Below are 16344 nucleotides of genomic sequence, written 5' to 3'. Positions count from 1 at the left end.
CGATTCTAGCGTCTACCCAAAGTCGCAAAGCCAGGCTTGAACTACAGACGCCTTTTCTCACAGCCGAGGACGTGGCAATTGTGGATTTAAGAGAATCGATGACTTTGTTGCACCACGCAGCACAGCTCGGATCCGAGGCCGCTGCCAGACGCTGTCTCGAGCTCGGTGCGAACATCTGTATCAGAGACATAGATGGAGGTACCCCACTACACCTTGCCGCTGGAGGTGGTCATCTCGGCGTGGTGAAGTTGCTCCTTCAAGCTGGATCTGACAAGAATGCTCTCGATTTCTGGAACAGGACACCATTGGAACGCGCCCAGGGTCAAGGACGCCGAGGACAAATAGAGAAACATCGTTGTCGTCCGGAAACCGCCACATTCCTTCAATCTGCCAACAGCGAACTTCCCGCACTATCCACCGACCAGCCTATCACAGAACGATCTCCTCGTCTGCTAATGACCAAGTCGGATCTTGAAGTCGTACCTTTGTCTTCAGCCTGTACATTCCTCGAAGACCCGGCTTCCGCGACAATATCGAAGCCCAAATGGAAAACAATTGAGCAAGCCACTATCAAAGCAAACAAGATTTTCAGCTTCCTCGAGCCGCTTTCTCAACACAAAGTTTGTTTTACCCTGGGTGAAAGAACAACATATATTGCGCTGAAATGTGTTATCATCAGTGATATACCTCCAGATTACGCATAGTCAGTTATCATCCAAAATTGCAGATCTTTCACTCCAGCTCAAGAAGGGGAAGTAAATCAAATCTCCACCTCTACGAAAAGCAAAATTCTCCTTCCCTTTCACCCCTATCTCAAGTGGTTAGGGAGATCTCATCGAATGCCAATCTCTTGTTCCACGTGCGGAATAAACTCCACATCCTCACGATTGAAAAGCCCAACTACTTGCAGACAGCTTAATCTTGTCAACCCGGTACGGTGGAAAATACAAGGTACAAGGTACAGTCGGATTGGAAATGCTGACCATAGGCGCATCCTGATAGGGCAGCGCCACAGACAATCGAGGCAGCAGGGTCTACCCTTGGCCTTCCGACCACTTTTACCTTAAGAAGTGTATGGTCAGGCCGCAGCTAAGGCGACTGGCTGAACCACGTACTTGCGTGACTTCTATCAGAATATAAGTGTACGAATGCGCTGGCAGATCGGGCATGCGACGCCCTCAAAGAGAACCAAAATGCACCCCACCACTAGCGTTGAGCTGGGAATCCTTCGGCCACCCCAGCACCGTCGATAGCAACATTGCTCCTATAACACTTGTCTGTCGCCCATCTCATCACTTCTCCTTTGGGCCCATCACTATCGACATCTAAAACGTCAATCTATACGAGCATTTTCAGGCTGGCTATGGACAGAAAACACTTCCGCAGCCTCATCCCATCTACTCCTACCCAGGTCTTCTCAAAACCAGACCTCATCACCGTATGCATACTTCTATACTTTCCGTTCCTCCCCAATCTACCAACGAATCACACTGATGCGTAAAATGGCAAAAAACAGTTTTTCATCAAAGATGCCTTTTCCCTCCCAACCCTCCTCTCGATCGGCGCTTTGCTTCAATCCCTTCTTATCCTTGTCTTCCCCATCCGTGTCGCTCTACTCCCACTAATACTCCTCTCCACCTACACCGTCCTCACCACCGCCATCGCCTCTGCGAACCCACGCACGTATGGATACATGCAAGATATCCATCTCGGCCGTACATCTGCCCAACTCCCAAACCCACAGACCGGAAAATTCGGAAATGTTCCTGCAGACCAAGCCATCGTGGTCTTCCACTTTGGCGTCCGCTTTTCCCACCCCTTGGGAATATTTTCCCCGGGCGCGCAAAAGACAATTTCTCATTTTACCAAATGCAACGATCTTGTTTTGGCGAAAGCGTCTGCCTACGGTCTACTCGGTCTCTCACCGTGGCGCGCTGCGGAACGCGGCAGCAATAATACACTAATGATGGTTTATTACTTCCGCAATGTCGAAGGGTTGAACAAGTTCGCTCACGATCCTATACATAGACGAGCATGGGAGTGGATTCAGAGGGAGGGAGGTAAACATGTTGGATTTTTCCACGAGGCTTTTGTGACGCCGAGGGGTGGGTATGAGAGTATCTATGTTAACTTGCAGCCGTTACTGATGGGAGCGGCGAGGGTGGAGTGTGTTGTTACAGGTGGAGATGATGGTGGTGACGGGGAGGGACAGGGTGAAGGGACGAGAGGCAAAAGTTGGGTTTCTACTCTCGTTAGTGCCGATACTCCAAGTCTGAAAAGTCAATTTGGAAGGATGGGGAGGGAGGTTGCGAAGAAGAGTGGTGAATGATGGGAGTAGTACGTGAATATCAAGCGCAGAACACAGACACGGTTGGGTGAGTAAATCCTGCTTCTATTATCCTACGAAAATCTTCTTGCTAATAATCATTGGAACTATAAGCAGTGTAAAGACATATTTGGACTCTATATCAAGTAGTTTAAACCAACAAGATACTGGGACCAAGTCGATGTAGCGATGAATCTGGCGTGAATCCGCATATAGCCAATAGAGTGTTTAGCAAGCACCCATCTACTCAGATATGTGCTGGCAAGCTGAGCGATCACTGCTTTACTTGCTTTATACCCCGGTCTGCCTGCCAACAATGATCTTCCAAGAAAGATACAGAACAATTCCCATGATCTATCATACCGCGTAAGCAAATCAATTCCTTTACAGTTGGATACAGCTTGCTTGGGTGTCTTACATCTCCGTTCGGGCTCTTGCGTTGCAGGGTTTCCGGACAGCGTGTCGATGTGCTGTTGTGGGGCTTTGGGAGTGTCGGAGTCTGCTTCCGCATACAAAGCAAGATAAGCTTCAGCGTCGATGACTTCCTGGTCCTTTCGGACTCCTTGGGTGGATGGGCGAACGGTCTGGTGAGGGTCACGTCGTTCGTACCAGTCAGATGGTCCAGCAGTGGGTGGATCCATGGAAGCAGGCGACGTATCGTGTAATAGCTAGACAGCAGCCTCGGAATCCAGTTGTTCTTGCAACTGCCTAGCGAGGAGGTAATCGTCTGTCTCCCGGGATTTTGACATTTCTTCGAACTCTGCCTGTTGTGCAAGACGGTTTTCCACATCGGAAGCGCGCGGGAAAAACTCGGCGAAGCCAAAGGGGACAGGGATCCGTGAGTTTGTCATAGTTTTGTATTCTCTCGATTGTCCGATGCTGACACGGGAGATCCAGAAACGCCTTCTTCTTCGCTCTGCTGCCGATCGAAGGCCCCCTGAAGCTCGTACTCCACGTCTTGCCAGGAGTTGCAACATCAGACGACCCTGGTCCATTTGCATACCTGCTCTGGCGGCGACCTGTAGGATGTATTTTTGCCACGCCTTTGCCTGGAGTCATTGATCGAAAGAGTGATCGAGAGTGAGAACATAGAACTCGTAGGCGTGCTTCTAGCTAATGCGGTACACTCTTCCTATGCACCAAATCAGTGTGTTAGAACCGTTAGGGACATCGAGAAAGATGGCGGTATAATAGAAGAACTAGATGTCCAAGGACTGTTTAGAGACGCGCGTGCTAAGCTTCGACCTTAGTCAGAGCCTTTCGCGAGATCGTCGGCATCTAGCTTCCCAATCCCCAGGCATTGAAACGGTTTGTTGACCATCCGGGCGTGGTCTCAAGCTCATGCATCGGAGAAACTCGTCAGCGGTTGAGGTTTCTACTTCGGCCTGAGCTTGAGACGAGGAAATCAAAGGACTATCAAGACTTAGGATGGATCGGCATACGGCTTGAGGGTAAAGCAAGGTGCTCTACCAGTTGGACCCGTAACCAAGAAACTCGTCAATTGCGTAGAGTGTTCTTGAAATGTAGGATACGGTCGCTGTGGGTATACGTTTAGCACATGCATTGAAGCAGGAAGTACGGCATGCTATGATTGATCCGTGATGATGGCGACAACCATTTTGCAGACCACGGCCCTGCTTCACCCCTCGCCTGATATCTTCGACGTGAACTGGGATGTTGTTCTCGTCTCTGACGTGATACTCCAGATAACCTGTTCAATGTCGGTCCTGGTAATCTGAGCAGGCTTGATGTCGACAAGCCAAAAGTGATATGCTAGTCATAGCCATCATGTGTACGTGCCAGATCTCGCTTGCTTTAAGCTGGGTACCGGTCTCGAAATCGCCGTCCTGGCTAGTAGAATTAGTGAGGTCAACGTCCGGAGGCTAGTCAAGCTGTTGGGCAATCTGCTTGAGGTCGTCGGGGCGCGAGATGCCTATGCGAATGCTGGCGACATCGCAATCGACTTTCTAAGCTTGATGCAATACGGCGTCGCTCTGCCTGGCGAGGCCCTTGTCCTTCAAACTGCGGTGGGCCCAAGTCCCCACGGTTGTGAGGTAAACGACACTCGTGGTCGTGGGATCGGTCGAATCCAGGTCGTCAATGTGAGCGATCAAATCCTCGATACCGCTGTCCAGCGTTCTGGAAGCCTCTCCAGTGCGGGCAGTCGAAGTCGTGGCGAAGAAATAGTGTACCTTCAGATCCGCGGTGAATGCAATAGCAAAGCAAGTAGATAGAGGAACAAAAGAAGAGAAACAAGTAAAGAAGGATGATGGGATCATAAAATCACCCTCTATTGCTTGTTGTGACTGCCCTCCATTCTCACTAGCTCATCAATCCAAAGATGTAGTCTAGCTTCCAAGGAAGCATGGCGCCCGATGGGGCGACAACCAGAATGGGCTTGAAGGACTTCTCGCGGTGAAACGGTCATTTTCTTGCTCGCCATCGGCTGTGCTTGTCTAGCGCCTTAGAGGCAGACACCTGGACGAGTGTTGCATTTAAGCTACTCTGGTCGGTTGCGTTGCGTTTGATGTGACGCCACCAGTATCATATATAGTTTATACATTCGAGTCAATGAGTATGGGTACTTCAAGGGCACGTTAAACCAGACCGCAGGGTCTCTGGACTCGCCACGATACTGAGCTCAGAGTCTGACTTGATCTGACACGGATTGCTCAGCTGCGGGGTAGAATCTAAGGCCAGCTTTCGGAGATGCCGACCGCCCGGGCTTGACACCTGTAGAGGTTGAGCTGATCATTGATCATGGATTTGTTTGTGTCTGGGACCTGAGGAGGAACCACATCATAGTCGCATGTCGCTCTACCTCCTGCGCCCACGCAGAGCCCACCATTCACACAGTCACACTCCACGAACTTTGTTGCTCTCGCTTGCAGTGCTGCCCTTCTAAGGACAACGTTGACTACACTTGACTGCGGTGTGGCGAATGCAGTCTTGAATGGGTTCTCTTGCAAAGCCGATGATGTGGATACTGGCTCTGACTCCGAGTCGATGGTCGAGTCTGATCCAGTTGAGCTCTTACTCGTCATGCACTGTATTGGGTTACCGAAACCCTTCTGTGCATTTTGGACAGTCAAGGTAAGGTAAGCACTGGAACCAAACGTGAAGTTGTGAAGTTGTGAAGTTTATCAGCGTGAAGGAATTTCTTCTTCTTCTCGACGAGTGGGTTGTCATCTCGGTGTCTGAAGTGGCTGGCTGCTCAGGGCTGAATTCTATAGAGTGTGAACCATGCGTACTTCCATCATTGACGAGAAATGGGGCTAAGACTGTCGACTCTGGTGCATCACCTCCTTGCGCAACATAACAACAAGCAATGCCCAGGTTATATACAGGTTCAATGCGCCGAGCACGACGGGTCTGACGAATCGACATCGCTAGGTGAGCAGCACTGCTCTCCTCCATTCACGGAATCTCTCTCCGCGGTCATTGACTTCTTGCGATCGCGGCATACGTGATCCTAAACGAGGAAGCGGATATCGCCAGGAAGATCGTTAAACCCAACGTGCGAATGAGCCATGACTTTAGAAGTTTACGTGCTGAAGGAGTAGCAGAGGTATCGGCGGCGAAAACGAGGTGCACTTCTTCAATACTGTGATTGTATTGTTCGTAATATCAATGGTTATTCCTTGGAGTGGAAAGCGGGAAAGAGCATTGCTGACCAAAAAGATTAGCGTTAGGGCTGATTTCTAGTCGACTTTGTTCTGGTGTCGGTATAGCTTGGCGAGGACCGTAAACCATGGTTCTAGGGTCATCTGGTAAAGAGGTTCCTCGGTGATGATAGTAATTTGCAGCTTTGAGACAACAGCGTTTCAGGCAGGGCAAAGGAAGCTTCTGACGGGGTCATGCGGGCCAGACTTATATATAGTGACAGGCGGAGACACGGGTAGCTGATGTCAGGCGAAGGAGAATGAGATCAAGATCTGAGTCGAGAGTAACAGATTATTACCGGCGACGAGATCGGAGCTGGGGAAGGATGTCTTGAGTGGCCAGGGAATTGAAGACGGAAAGTGGTGCAAGAAGAATGCATTTCAGGCCGGTCTTGAAGAGTGACTACGTCCTGTCTGGTCCGATATGGACGTGAGAGGCTGAGAGCGGTCGCTGCTAATACTGAATGGTATGACAAAGCTCATTGACGACATTGTGTTTGTGGGAGACGACGGCGATAGATCGAGAGCTTTCTGATCTGTGTCGGGCACCCTTGGTCTTGTCCATTATCTGCCTGGTTCTCAAGGATGATCTGATCGCGTCCTTGCGAAAGCGGATGGGTTGTACGAGACGATGGGAGGGGCAAGAAGCGAATTGCTGTGGCTGCTAAACCATGTCACGCTGGTGGTAGTTGATAGTATTGAGGAGCGTCTCACTTCTCTGACTTGGTATATAGCGCTCAATCGGGCGTCACCTTCCTCGCCTATAACAGGCGCTTCCCGAAATTCTTCAATCGCAAGCCTTGGGAGACGTCCTTTCTACACAAGAGTTTCTGCATATCGACCAAGTAGGGCGTGAAACTGAGCTCGAATATCCGTTGCAGCTCGAGCAGCAGATGAAGGGCATCCCGCTGCCTTTGTCCTTAGGAATGAAGCTCGATGAATGCATCCACTGCATCAGTGGCGTTTTACAGGTGTTCTAGCACGCTAGGAGCGTGTGAAACGCCAGTCAATCGAGGATGGAGCGCAGTCTTTTAGCATCTAAGGGCGTTGCAGTGAGGTCGAGCAGCCAGTGTGGCAACCGCAAGATCCTTTGGCGGTCTCGTGGATTTCCATATATAGTGTGAATTGAACAATCGTCCAAAGTGTCTGAAGTAGATGGTAAGTACACTGCTCGGTCCGAGTCGGTTGATCTGGTTGACGGTGGTTACGTTGAATCCAGTCAGAGGGGGTTGGGTAGCGGGCATGGTTCAACATAACGGCAATGTCTGCGAACTTGGTCGGCATGGATCTTGCGGTGCGGGACACGTTGCCACGCCAGGAAGTCGATTTGAGGTTTAGCCCGATGCTGGCAAGACGTTATGCGTACTGTGGCCCTCGTCGTACACATGTGAGATTGTGTTAGGTCTCGACTGGAATGAGATCATAGGAACCCGTGGAAGGATCGACGATTGACCTGCGTTTTCTGCGATGTGATTGCGTCAAGGAGAAGGTGCACAAAGGTTTGAAAGCATAAACGAATACCCCAAGCGAGATAACAAGTCTTTTATCGATTCCATGCACCGCTATCATCCTGCATGCTCTTGCAGTATATATGGATGGCATGACATCTCCGACGCGAGGCGTGATTGGAATGGTAGCTTCGGTGGAGGTACGAAGCTTTGTGCTTGTATGGAGGCATGGCTTTACCAACACGAGGCTCGGTGACAGGGTTAGAGTTGGCAGGAATGCGGGGCTTCTCCAAAGACATAAGCACAGGGAGAAGGTTCGACGAGGATCACATTGCGCCAGGAATGTGGACTCTTTCGTCCCAAGAGCGACGGTGGTGGTCATGAACGACAGTTTCATCAGAACCTCTGCGCTGGGGAGGCAACCTCTTGGCTGTGCTGAGCATGCCTGAGAGGGAAGGCATACGGCTATGGGCCTCGTTCTTGAGATTCTTCGAACCATCCATGGATGCGCTACGCTGATGCAAGCTTTGAGAAGTTCCTCTGAGGTCCGCATCTCGAGATACCTTGCGCAGCTTCCAGGGAGCGGCTTCGACGGCGTGGCAGCGATCGAGGAGAGCTTGAGTTTGTCCGCTGACTAGGAACGTTTCCTCTTTATGGGCGGATAGTGCTGCTTTAGCGAGCTTATGTTCACGGATTGTTTCTTCGAGCGTGGGAACTCTGAGCTCATCAACTTTGTAGTAGGCGTAGAGCAGATAGTGCTCCGAGAAGTGCTTCTGCTCCTCGGTCATGGCGTCCTCGGATGGCAAAATGTACTCGCTGCTGTGGAATCAAAGTCAGGAATGGCAATACGCGTATGCGTTGACTGTAGATGGTGTACTTCTTCCAAGATAAATCGGCGATGAATGTGACTTTGCACGACGAAAGCATTCCAATGATACGTCTATGAGTGCGTAGAATGACCAATCGAAGTCTACTTCACCGCTAGCACTTCTAACTGTGGTACGCCCCTCATGATCTCGCATAGGAGCGGGAGGTCCTCTGCACCTGACGGTAAATTTGAGGACCCGACTTCTTAATACGTCCTCGAATGACAGCTTGTGGAAAAGAAGGAAAGTCGGCGAGTGGTGGCGCCCACCAGTCATGGCGAAGTCGAAGTCAATACTCTCGCCTTCCGAATGGCATTGTGGGCAGCATCACACGCGAACGAACATCAGGAGGACTTACTTGCGATGGTTTGTTGCGACATATGTCTAGCTTCAAGAAAGTGCCGCACAAAGCCCGCAGATATATATTACCACAGCACTTTTTGAAAATGTCTCTTTCAACCAGACCAGGCTTTGGAGTTGATTTTTCTTCGGACTCAATAGTCCCTGGCGCAAAGTGGGGGCTGGAGTGCCATATGTCCAGGTTGATTGCATTCAGGAACCAGTAGGCCGTGTCGCCAAAGATACAGCAATGTTCAAAGCAGCCTAGGTCGTCACTGGTGTTGGTAGAGGCAGTTGGTTGTATAAATAGCAGAGTTGCTGTTGTCCGCGCATGACAGTCTCAATCTCGTGTCTGGCTGCAGTAAGAGCAGCGCTACCAGCGAGGATAGGCATAAGCTTGGCCTTGGTTTTTGCAGCAATCACCTGTTCAAAGGTGTTGTGAGCAAGGACAATGAGAATCTTAGCTTTTCCCCTCTTGGCCGATACGGCAGATTCGTGACTTGGCCTGGAGGTGGGCGGCAGTGATGTCAGGATAATCCACAATGACCATGCCTGATGCAACTTGGAAGTTGAATACCTGTCCTGCCACAGGGATGCTGCTCACCAAAACCTTTGTCGAGTTGTCGGCTACGCGTACTCCTGGGGTTTCCGCGACACCTCACAAAGATTATCGACGTCGTTTTGAAGCTGCTGATGGTTTTTCATGATCTTCCCAGCTCATAAGACAGTATTGACCCTGAGATATCTGTTTCCTGACGCACTTCTGAAGTTCGCCGCTTCTACGGAAGCATCTTCGCACGTGCAGAGCGACTTGATAGAGATAATGGACCTTTGAGGCCAATACTGCACGCTTCCCTGCTGTCCTGCCTTTTCAGCAGTAGTCCCGAAGCTCGAAGGTAGGCACGAAAATAGAAGCCAAGATATCAACGACTCTTCTGCTGAGGGAGGATGGCTCGCATGTGAGACGAGTGAGACCGGACAGAGGTGGTAGTTTTCTGTCCGGGGAGAGCGGTTACTCGCAACCCTAGGTATCGTCTCCATATATATAGATGTAGCGAGTGTAAGATGGCGCATCAAAGCGGCATGGAAGCTAACACGGAATCCGACAAGAGGAGAAGCGAGCAATCTTCTATCACACGTCGGAGTAGATTGTGATGATGCTACGACCCGCGAGCTCAACGAAGAATAGGAGGAAAAGGATCCGGTGAAGACATGGGTGGAGAAGGGCAAGCGGCGTATCAGCTCGAAGAAGGATCGAGAATCACTACTCACTACCTCAGCACCTTCGCGGAGGAGTCGAGGGAGCTGGTTGGATCAAGCCAAGGCAGGGACAAAATTGTCCGTTCGAAACAGGAACACACTTCCAAATAGCCTTGTCAAGCACTCAACTGGCAGTGTTCAAGTTTTCCATGAACATGCCGATGTTCTTTTGGAGAGCGAGTTGGGCGGCTAGTCCGCGGACAGTTCTGTTGTTGTCTTGGACGGCGCTGTTCATGGGGGTGAAGTTGAATGGAAAGAGTATCTCTCGTGCTTTGCCAAACTAAGCGGGATTATGCCGCCGTTCCTACACCCTCGTGTATGAAGACTTGGGTGAGCAGCTTATCAGGTGCTGAAGCAGGGAGAAACTTGTTAGCCTTGCCGTGGCGAGTATCATGACGAGCTCTCGTCACTTCGTGTCCAAGATGTTAGCCAATGCTAGAGACAGCAGCCAATCCTTATATATGATGGATGCAGGTCACCGATAGTGGTAATATGTATCCTCTCTGCATGTACTCTCAGACATTTTGATCAGCGTGATCAAATCCGTATCATTGTTGTGGTTATACCAAGGCACTGCAAATTGTTCCGTTGAGCTGTCTCCATCACCATGTTGTCCTCGGAGGGTTTAAGAACAAGCTCCTCTAAACTTGCGAACTGCGCAAATATTGGCAGTGATCCTCGTCCGATAGCATACTTCGAGCTGAAATTTCATACGACTTGTTGTAGCCATCACCCAGCCTGGATTTCCATGAGTGCCTCCAGGTTTGCGAATACGTCAAAGATCTCCAGCAACATATGAGTTGCTCAAGTACTTTTCTTCCACTACGCTGTGCGCTGTGCGACTTCCAGTGTCTTCCTCGAAACACTTGAGCAAGTGTCATCAGTCTTTGGCGGATAATGCGCTGGATATCAGTGACTGGGAGAGAGAACAACCAAGAATGAGACTCGCTGGAGGCGTAACTTGACTGTGTTAAGAGAAGGAATGGATTGCATCTTCAAGAGCCCAGAGTCTGGTCAATCTGGGCCAGACTATATAGTGTGCCTTGCGCCTTCCTTGGTGGCTGAAAGAATGAACGACATGTGGGGCTTGGGAGGGAACGGGGACATGTTGTATGCGCCTTTATATCAATGAGAATGAGGAAAGGGACAAACTCGAAGGAGAGGGACGCTGCAAAGGTCAAGCTTGAACAACACATTCGCTGGTCTCTTCAGCGTCGACCTGGAAGGAGAGGCTGGAGACAACGTTGTGGTTCTTGAGTGGAGTGTTTCTGTCTGCTGTTCAAGCAAGGTTGGCTAGAACAAGATCGAAACAACGCTTCTGCGCTGCTGCTGGTCGGCCCATGTGGACCTTGACTGTCTTTTGCAGACGACACCAGCTGCTAACAGGAGGAACGACTTTCTTGTCCCTGATGAGCTGCACGAAGCTTTAGCTGGCAGTAATGCGGGAGAACTTGGAGCCAGAGGTAGAGATAGTCAGAGGTTATCCAGTCCCAAGGTCAGGCTAGCACGACTTCAGCCATTTCTGCGTCGTGGTAGTCTGCTAGGACAAACAGACTTAATGGGAAGTTTAGAGGACCAAGTTTCCAGGCTTTCGCATAGGAAGACCTTGTACTTGTCGTCTCCGTCGCCGCCTAGATGCGTACCATATTCTGCGCAGAGATGCGACTCTAACTCATGGTTGTCTGAGAAAAGTCGCTTTTGACACAGACCCTGCGCAAAGATCTCAAAGGGGATCTTCATTGTCTCTGGCAGACGCAAACAGTCGGGTGAGTGCTTATATCCTGAGATGACCACCTTAACCTGCACCAAACTTGCCAGGGATGGCATACCTGTGTTGGTCTGGTTGAAGGTCCTCAATCCGTAGCGTTCTTACCGTACAATGCTGCATAATCTTCGAGTGAATGGCAGCGAGGGATTTGTACTCGGAACCATCCAGGACGACGGCTGTAAAAGTCCCAACTTTCGCGTTTTTGGAACTCGGCTGGAGTTATGCTCTTGCTGGCGAGCTTTTGGATCTGATATATAACGAACATCTCGTAAGTTCCGTATGTGACGACCCGCTGTCTGCCCTCATTAGGGAATGACGGGGCTAGGCCACGTTTCGTGGATTGGTGTATATAACGTGGCAGGGGTGGTGGCAATAACCTCGTTGTCAGAGACCTAAATTTCCTGGGTCTGGTTGTCGTTCGTCTGCGGATCAGATACTTGGTCCGGTGCCTGGATCTGGTGTTCTTGGGGGGGTTGGACCGCTTGACTCGGCGGACGTAGAAGAGGGAGATTGGAGTCCTGGGCAGCAGCGGCGGGTGTTCCTAAGTTGGGCACGACCCGATTGACTGGCCAGGACGCCGGCCCTGCCTCGCGTGCGTGCATGGAAATGCACGAACCAAGCACTAGAGCTCGCGGAGATACTTCTCGAATGGGACTCTAGTTTCGAAACCCAATGGTTTCAGCACGTCTTCGATGCACTCGAGATAGCGGTCCAGACGCAGCGGGTCCAAGACGGCAGGTCTTGTGTAATCGCTTGCGTCGAAGTAGAACTCACCCAAAAGAACCCCGTCGACAGATCCTGGTGATTGGTACTGTTGCCTGTCAAACATGATGGAACAGGGGACGAGGCGACGTGGGCGGAAGAGAATGGCGGTAGTGATGCAATCTGCTTAACAGCTTTCGTGGTTGTTATTCTTTGGCGTTAGCGACCTTGAAGGTATTGTTTTAATGGGGATGTTCAAGCTGGCCATGAAACGTCTCGAGAGCGGACAACCCAGCGTCCAGCAGAAGTTGTGAAACATGTCTACGTGGAACGTCCAGAATACCACGCCTAATAAGCCCAACGACTGTTGTAGAGACCAATGACGAGTCATCCCCAAGCTTCAAGCAGTTCCCATAATGCTTCTGCAGTCCGGTCGTGAGATGTATGAAAAAGTCGCCATGAGTGGATCGTGCTAATTCTCATCCCAAGGGCTCTTCGCTATCGGCTAGAACCCCTGCATAGCTGCAGTACAACGGCGATATAGTATATAATGGCTGACCTCGTCCACCACAAGTCTGGCGGGGCTCATGGAGTAAGCATCGCTGCGAATCACGGGCTTCGCATATTGCGTCACGAGTTCCGAACACTCGCAATGTGATAGCCAGAACCTTAGCCAGTCTCTCCATTTGTGCTGCTCCACGAATGCAAACTTCGACGGGTGGAGGATCCAGTGACATGGCTCCGGAAGCAGTTTGGTCAAGGCTGCGGTTCTTCATAGCAGACTCGAGCTTCTCTTCCTAAGTACGCGGCTCGATCTTGATAAGTCTTGTGCGCTCTTCGTTCTCTTTTTCGGTAAGCCTGGCCTGCAGACTAAAGACTGTGATAGCCAGTTCAAGGATCTTGATATCCTTTGCTCGTTCTGATCGCAAAGTCTCTGTCTGAAAGTCTCTGATTTGGCGAGCGAGGTTGACTTGTGTGAAGCGGGCATTTAGGCCTTCTTCGAACTGATGGCTTTCGACTTTGTCGACGCACTGTGCGAGTTGATCCATCTCGCCAGCTCCGTCGATCATTTGAGGATGGTATAAGATCTGATCGTTCGCACCGACCATCTGGAATGTTTCAGGTCCTGATAGTGATGACGAAACATCAGAGGAGATGGCGTATGTGCAATCTGGACCTGATAGAAATCTCCATTCGACTGCCATATTTTAACGCAGGTAGTAGGGCTTCCAGACTTGGACGTGTTTCGGAGTGGGCAAGTCCAACAGCATGTGTAGGAAGTCGCCCTAGAGAGTTTCGCCATTACTGAATAATCCGTTCACTCCTCTGTGAGGTACAGGTGAGAGACAGTATTAGTGTTTGCCGAATAAGGTGGCTTCATCTTTCGAGAGGAAACTGGCCTCAAACTTCGACTTGGAAGCCTCTTACCCACAAGAACGTAGGTATGGTCGAGAAGTAGCTGCTGAACATAACTACATGGGTAGAGGGAGGTGACATGATCATCTCTTGCAACTAGCCAGAGCATCCATCTTGTGACTGGTTTTTGAGAGCAAGTAGGATGACAAGTAGCACGCTTGACAGCAGCGGGAGGTGTACCACCACCCTCTTCAAGAAGCTGGCAATGAGCACCAAATTCTGTATATATGGATAACATCTCGCCACAACAAGTTTGGAGTGTGGCCTGACCTGACTGTGGCCGTCCATCTCGACATGAATGTTTAGTGGCTAGAGGCTGGGGAAGAGCTTGATGATAGGGGTGGTACCGCTGGGTGCAGCATGCTCAGCACGAGGCCAAGCTTCGGCAGCGAGGGTGGACCGATGTACAGAGGGAGGCGATTAAGTATTGCCGTTCTCATCTATTGCCGAACAGCCAGACCACGCAGCTTGTTGGTATGCTTGCCGCCCGTAGCATGCTTCTTAGCAGCAGCATTTTGGCTGCTACGGAAACGAGGAGGCATACACATTTGGCATGACCTCTGAGCTTAGGATGTGAAGGTCGTTGGCTTCGGGTAGGCAGAGGATGGAGGAGGAAGTGAGCGTTGGAGTGCTGAGACGCAGCAGGAGAGTACCACTCTTGCTCATCCCAATTGGTTGAGTAGAAACGAACGAACGAGTCTTCAGAAGCTGTGCAAAGGTGTCGTGACAACCTTTCCGTGGCAGGGATGAAGTTGATGGACATCCTCGTGGTACGCATCGAACTCGAGGTCCGCCATGGCAATGTCCCGTATAAGCTGCTGTCTGGTGAATCTAGACGTAGGCTTACGCTTGGCCTCATGGATATCCAGGTCGTCAAAGACGTCCTCGCCGTAGTGAAATGAAGCTTTCTTCACAAGCCTTCGAACAGCACCAGGAGTGCGAGGGTCACTGTTGTCTGTGACGTACTCATCGATGGAGCATGCTGCGGGAGGGTGGATGTCAAGAAGAGGCCATGATAGTGTCTGTCGAAAAGCCGGCGCGAGAGCATCAAGCACGACAGCTCGTCACTATCTTCTCATATATAGCGGATAAAACACCAGCTTCTCAGAAGGGACAATTCCGGTATCAAGCCCATCACATGTCTTGCTGGGCGCTGTAGAGATAACAAAAACTTGAGCTGGCGGTATCGTAGTCGATGTCGAGCTTGATGTGTCTGTTCGTGTCGAAATCACCTGGCTTGCGTGCTTTGACGGTCGATTCGAGCTCAAAATCACCGCGGTACGAGTGTTGTAAGAGGGATGAGCACTGAGTAAGTGGTTGATGTTGCGAGACAGGCAGATGGACAGTCAGGTTGTGGTGTCAGGAGGTCGATCGCCGTAGCGATGCGAAGAAGGGCCACGAGAGGCAGAAGTGTGGAGTGTCAGTCCCTTGATATATAGAAGTGTGGTGAACAATGAGGAGATGGCGTCAAAATTGCAACTTTCCATAGGTGTGGCAGACATCCTAGAGGTGAAGCTGTGGACGACGCAAAGATGGCGATGGCGACTGGTGTGGCACAGGCCAGTACTGAGGATCAGGACAATTGGCATCAAGCCAGGAGTTCAGCCGTACGAGTAATGACAAAGGCAGCCGACGAACTTTGATGCGGATGTGAGGAGTGCCGATGGACGGGTGAATTGCAAGCAATCAAGGCTTACAGTATCTCGGAGCGGGATAGTGACAAGACTGAGCATAACGTGCCTCATGGAGCATGTGACAGCATGTAGCGCTATGACAAGCCAGGTTCAGCATGTTCTCAAAGCTGATTAGACGGGGACGAGTGAGATAGCTCAGAGTTGGGTGCGCGTAGCGACGTGATTCAAAGTAGGTGTGAACAACGACACAGTCACGTACTGAGCGTGAAGCTTCACGACAGTAACAAAGCGGTGATGTAGTAAAGGCTTGAGCAGTGAGGCGCGGGCCAGAATCAGCAGGCAGCCGGAGGTGTTGGCTTCTGCATTGCCTGTGAAAGACGAGGTGATGAGGCTTTGACGTGAGAGAGGGCTTTCGAAGGTGTTTGAAGGGCTCGATCCACGGGTGAGAACAAAGTCGAGCTGCATGCCGCTGGTACCAGCGACAGAGGCGACGGTAGTGACGGCTTCGAGAAGCTCGATGTGCGTGGGAATGTACTGCATGAAGACGTGACAAGCTGTATGCTGAACATGCCAAGTGGTCAAGGGAAGTGGAGAAGAAGAAAATCTTTCGTGAGAAGGACGGAGGAAGAGAGAGAAAAGTCTATTAAAGAGAGAAACCATATCCGCCCACCCAAATCAGCGGCATACCGGAAAAGGCAGCGCGCTATGCAAACCTGTTGCAAACCAAAAGCAAGCCTCGTCGCCGTGAGCGAGGCATGAAAGACAATTGTCTATCTGAGCCATGTGCCTTGTGATCCATTACCTTTTTCCCAAATGAGCAGCTCATAGCCTGAACCCTGGCTTGAGAATGCCCTCTCCGTCTTTTGCGCCTTCGTTGATCTTGTCGTTGTATGCGTTGGGGTCTCGTAGGAAGGATTCGTCGG

General features: G+C 50.8%; 5 protein-coding genes across 5 annotated transcripts; 3 read left to right on the top strand and 2 right to left on the bottom strand.

The window, feature by feature from the left end:
- The first annotated feature begins 1034 nt into the window (after positions 1 to 1034).
- Positions 1035 to 2487, top strand: M438DRAFT_151664 (uncharacterized protein). Its single transcript, XM_029898974.1, has 3 exons — positions 1035 to 1438; positions 1517 to 2375; positions 2441 to 2487. Exons 1-2 carry the CDS (start codon positions 1364 to 1366, stop codon positions 2327 to 2329), a joined length of 888 nt encoding a protein of 295 aa, XP_029755376.1. The 5' UTR covers positions 1035 to 1363; the 3' UTR covers positions 2330 to 2375; positions 2441 to 2487.
- Positions 2488 to 3927: 1440 nt separating this feature from the next.
- On the top strand, positions 3928 to 4560 carry M438DRAFT_359823 (uncharacterized protein; the record flags this gene model as incomplete). Its single annotated transcript, XM_029907372.1, has 2 exons — positions 3928 to 4046; positions 4110 to 4560. The coding sequence occupies 2 exons, from the start codon at positions 3928 to 3930 to the stop codon at positions 4558 to 4560; spliced, it is 570 nt and encodes a 189-aa protein (XP_029755375.1).
- Positions 4561 to 5016: 456 nt separating this feature from the next.
- On the bottom strand, positions 5017 to 5370 carry M438DRAFT_359822 (uncharacterized protein; the record flags this gene model as incomplete). The annotated part of the gene is made up of 1 exon (XM_029907371.1): positions 5017 to 5370. The coding sequence occupies one exon, from the start codon at positions 5368 to 5370 to the stop codon at positions 5017 to 5019; it is 354 nt and encodes a 117-aa protein (XP_029755374.1).
- A 1229-nt stretch (positions 5371 to 6599) lies between these two features.
- Positions 6600 to 6931, top strand: M438DRAFT_349874 (uncharacterized protein). The gene has a single exon (XM_029906494.1). The coding sequence runs from the start codon at positions 6620 to 6622 to the stop codon at positions 6842 to 6844; it is 225 nt and encodes a 74-aa protein (XP_029755373.1). The 5' UTR covers positions 6600 to 6619; the 3' UTR covers positions 6845 to 6931.
- Positions 6932 to 7762: 831 nt separating this feature from the next.
- On the bottom strand, positions 7763 to 8224 carry M438DRAFT_339955 (uncharacterized protein; the record flags this gene model as incomplete). The annotated part of the gene is made up of 1 exon (XM_029904274.1): positions 7763 to 8224. One exon carries the CDS (start codon positions 8222 to 8224, stop codon positions 7763 to 7765), a length of 462 nt encoding a protein of 153 aa, XP_029755372.1.
- Between the last annotated feature and the right edge of the window lie 8120 nt (positions 8225 to 16344).

This window comes from Aureobasidium pullulans (genome assembly GCF_000721785.1).
Source record: "Aureobasidium pullulans EXF-150 unplaced genomic scaffold scaffold_35, whole genome shotgun sequence".
Taxonomy (NCBI): domain Eukaryota; kingdom Fungi; phylum Ascomycota; class Dothideomycetes; order Dothideales; family Saccotheciaceae; genus Aureobasidium; species Aureobasidium pullulans.
The sequence above is the reverse complement of the archived record's forward strand: the minus strand, read 5'-3'. Positions and strand labels throughout refer to the sequence as shown.